This window comes from Hyposmocoma kahamanoa, unplaced genomic scaffold (assembly GCF_003589595.1).
Source record: "Hyposmocoma kahamanoa isolate Upper Pololo Valley unplaced genomic scaffold, ASM358959v1 79, whole genome shotgun sequence".
In the NCBI taxonomy this organism is placed as follows: domain Eukaryota; kingdom Metazoa; phylum Arthropoda; class Insecta; order Lepidoptera; family Cosmopterigidae; genus Hyposmocoma; species Hyposmocoma kahamanoa.
This window is the reverse complement of record NW_020653993.1, coordinates 8,767,473-8,771,092: the sequence shown is the minus strand read 5'-3', so window position 1 is coordinate 8,771,092 and position 3,620 is coordinate 8,767,473. Positions and strand designations below refer to the sequence as shown.

The 3,620-nt window shown below is 36.7% G+C and overlaps 1 protein-coding gene across 1 annotated transcript; it reads left to right on the top strand.

Annotated features, from left to right (window-relative positions):
- Window positions 1-1,544: 1,544 nt before the first annotated feature.
- LOC113233546 (gastrula zinc finger protein XlCGF57.1-like) lies at window positions 1,545-3,149 on the top strand (the record flags this gene model as incomplete). Its single annotated transcript, XM_026468669.1, has 1 exon — window positions 1,545-3,149. A coding segment is annotated over one exon (1,605 nt), but the record flags the coding sequence as incomplete, so codon positions are not given.
- Window positions 3,150-3,620: the final 471 nt, after the last annotated feature.

Sequence of the window (3,620 nt, the reverse complement as noted above, 5' to 3'; positions counted from 1 at the left end):
CTAACCTTTAACCTGTGATCCCTATGAATATAAAATTCATTTTGATATGACTTCCTTCTTGCATCATTACATTAGTGAATGACGTTTTAAGAAACTTTTTAAACCAATTTGATCTTTAATTAATTACATAAATACAAATTTACTTCAAAAAGCTAGAATTCCTTTACACTATTCTGTATCTGTTGAATGCTAAGAAGATTCTCAGGACAAAAGGTCGACTAGGGGGTAAGTAAGAAGATTCTCGGAACTAAAAGACCGGCTATGGGGTCAGTTATCGTAAGGCATCGACTGATCATTCAGGGATGGACTCTAATAAGCACGCTTCAACACTGCGTCCAGACTATGCGTGTTTTTTATACCCAGAGTACTGCCAACACCTTTGACGCTATAGTGTGTATTAAGTGTACGTACAACGTACACACTCAACATAACGTACACACTCAACATAGCCCCGCACTAGGGAATCCCTGTGTCGTGGACACACACGTAGACAACCACAAATTACACCCAAACTCACGAGGAAATAAATGTAGGCCATACAAATATTTCTCCCGACCCGGGAATCGAGTACAACATTACTAACTTCTTGATTATGGTAATGCAATTTATAGAAAACAACACAGTGTAACAATAACAATGATGTGTGCTTTGTAATTGATTTGTTCAACGTCATCTGTCTTCAGTTAGGCTGGTTATATTTAGGATCTCATGTTTGAAGTACAAACAGTTCTACTTGTACAGACTTATTGAATTATTGCTTAGTATGATAATATCTTTAACTTCAAGGCAATATGGCTCTTAATACAACTTATAAAAATCAGCTTACAGACAGTATTACTATTTTGATTCAAATTAAATTAAAGGGAAGTGGAGCCAGACCGTTCTATCTGTTTCAAAAGGCTTTGAAGACAATTTAGAAGATACCAAAGTTGTACTAGTTGAAAGGACAATAAAAACGTAAAACGAAAGTATCGCACTGTGTATAAGTATCGTCTAACCAACTAGAATGAGTAAATATGATATCTAACTAGTATGGTTTTTATAACTAGTGTAGGAAATTTACAAAAAGTAAAAAAAAAACTAACGTTCTCTACTTAAAATAAAACGACCACTGTAAATGGGCCACCTTGTTTATATTTTTTAATACAGGCCGTAGTGTGAGCACAATGTTTCCATATCATTGTCTTCGAAACATAAATTTAACGTAATCCCACTTCTGATAATTCTAAACGCTTACTTCTTTTCAGGAGAAAGAAGATTTGTGTGAACCAAACATCAAAATGGAAGCCGACATAACATTATCGGAAATTAGCATTACACATGTCAATGATTTTAAATCGGAACATACAAGCATACCCACTGGACTAATAGTGGTCAAAAAGGTAGTCAAAAAGACAATACCCAAAGAAATAGTACCAACATGTTCGAATGGTGCTTCGTATACCGATGACAGTGGTTTACATGACGACATGTATGATGAAGACATGTCATACGACGAGATTGACACCAAACCAGACCTAAAACTGTACCTTGCTGAAGGATCATTAGACCAAAACGACGATTTAGACAAGTTCCAACTCAACAGTATAACTGGAAACGTGTTGTCTTTGGAACAAGAAGCGTATTTACTAGAAAGTAAGAATGGAGAAATTGGTGAACCAAAAAAACGATACAAATGCACAGAATGTCCAAAGACTTACAAGGAAAAATGGGGACTTGGGAGGCATTTAGGGGTCCACCGATCTATTGAAAAGCGCGCCTTAGGCGTATTGAGAGGTTTGGAGACAAAAAGAAAAACAGTTAAGAAGAAAAAACCAGTTAATGAAAGATATTATAAATTGGTTGAAGATACTCCAGCGCCACAAAAAAAGGAAGGGTACAATTGTACATGTGGGAAAACCTTCCAAAGAAGAAGTAGAATGGAAACTTGTCTAAGATCCCATGATTTGTTTGAATCCGCGTCGAATTGTGTTTCTTGCGTAACATGCACAAAACAGTTCAAAAGTAAAGACGAACTCGCATTGCATAAGAAACGGTTGCACCGTAAAAAGTTCCCTTGTAAGTTTTGTCCGACAGCTTATGATACAAGAAAGGAACTGTTCAAACATTTACAGGATCACCAAAAAGTGCAACTAATGGAGTACAAAGTCATATCCGAAGTTATGAAGGGGAAGAAAAAGCTTTGCTGTTTCATGTGCTCGAAAACTTACGTTGAGTTATCTGATTTGAAAACCCATGTGATGAGGGATCACAAAGGTACATACTCATGCCCGCATTGCAAGAATAGTTTTCCCAAAATAATAGATTTTGCTAATCATATGAAAACTTATCACCCAGAAGTTGAATGTCAGTCCGTCTTTGATGTCCTCGAAGCGTTCTCAAAATTGGTACAGGCTTGGAAATGTCAAGAGTGCGACTTACAGTTTTTGGAACCTGATAAGTTGGCGTTGCATGAAGTTGAAGCTCATAGTCCAGAATGTAAATCCGAGCCCCAATTTCGATGTACGGATTGTCGAAGAGTCTTCATTAGTCAAAAAGGTCTTACATCGCATCGTAGAGTACACCATAGTGAGAACTTTGAAGAGACCAAAGACCAATTACCTGAAGGAATCATGTGTTTGGAATGTCGAAAGATTTGCAAAGATATCAACGCTTTGACTTCTCATATGCGTTTACATTCACCAGATCGAAAATATCCTTGTAAATTTTGCGACTTCCGCTTCGCAACACCTGAAAAACGAAAAGCGCATGCTGAGATTCATACAGGGGATATGAAATACGTTTGTTTCATATGTGAATACCAGTGTAGTTCCGAAAATAGACTGAAAAAGCACAAAATGTCATTGAAACATGCAAACATTAAAGAATATTTACTTACTGGCAAACCATTGATAGAAGAATCAACTTCTGTAGACGAGAAGAAAGATACTAAAAAGAAAGATAGAGTAGTTAAAAAGAAAAAAGATAAAGGTAGTGGTGACAAAGAACAAGACTGTGATAGTGACAGTGTAAACAAAATTGACGTAGCATGTGACATTTGTGGTGAAAAGTTTTCATCAGACAGTGAAATGCAAGCACATAAGGAAACTCATCCGTTTATAGAGATACCTAGTAGTGGAGATAATCCAACTCGAATATTCTTTAAATAACATTTGTATTTTGCTTAAATTAAACACATTTCTTTGCAAAGTACTTATAATGAAACTAGCTGATTTTATTGGACTTAATCGATAGCAAATATAGCACTCAAGTTTCTGAACGGAGATCCGAATTTCAATGAACGATTTGACGGACTTGTTCCCGGTTTACGCCACAGCAACCATAATCGCGCTCTCATACGCCCCATTTTCAGTCCAATTATAGATATGCTCCCATATCTATCTCGTATTCATTCAACTATTATAAACGCTCATTTCTTTCTTGGCGTCACATTGTTTTAGACAAACAATGCAGCAACGTCTATCGCTTAACTGAGTCGGTCCTTGAGGTAGCCGCACGGTGCGGAAGAGTGACTGTTTACATGACAGATATGTTGCACTACGCACAGCAGAATTTGAACAAGATTTTTCTGACCATTTCAATAGCAAGTTCATTGAAAATCGTGCTTACCAAAGTGTTGT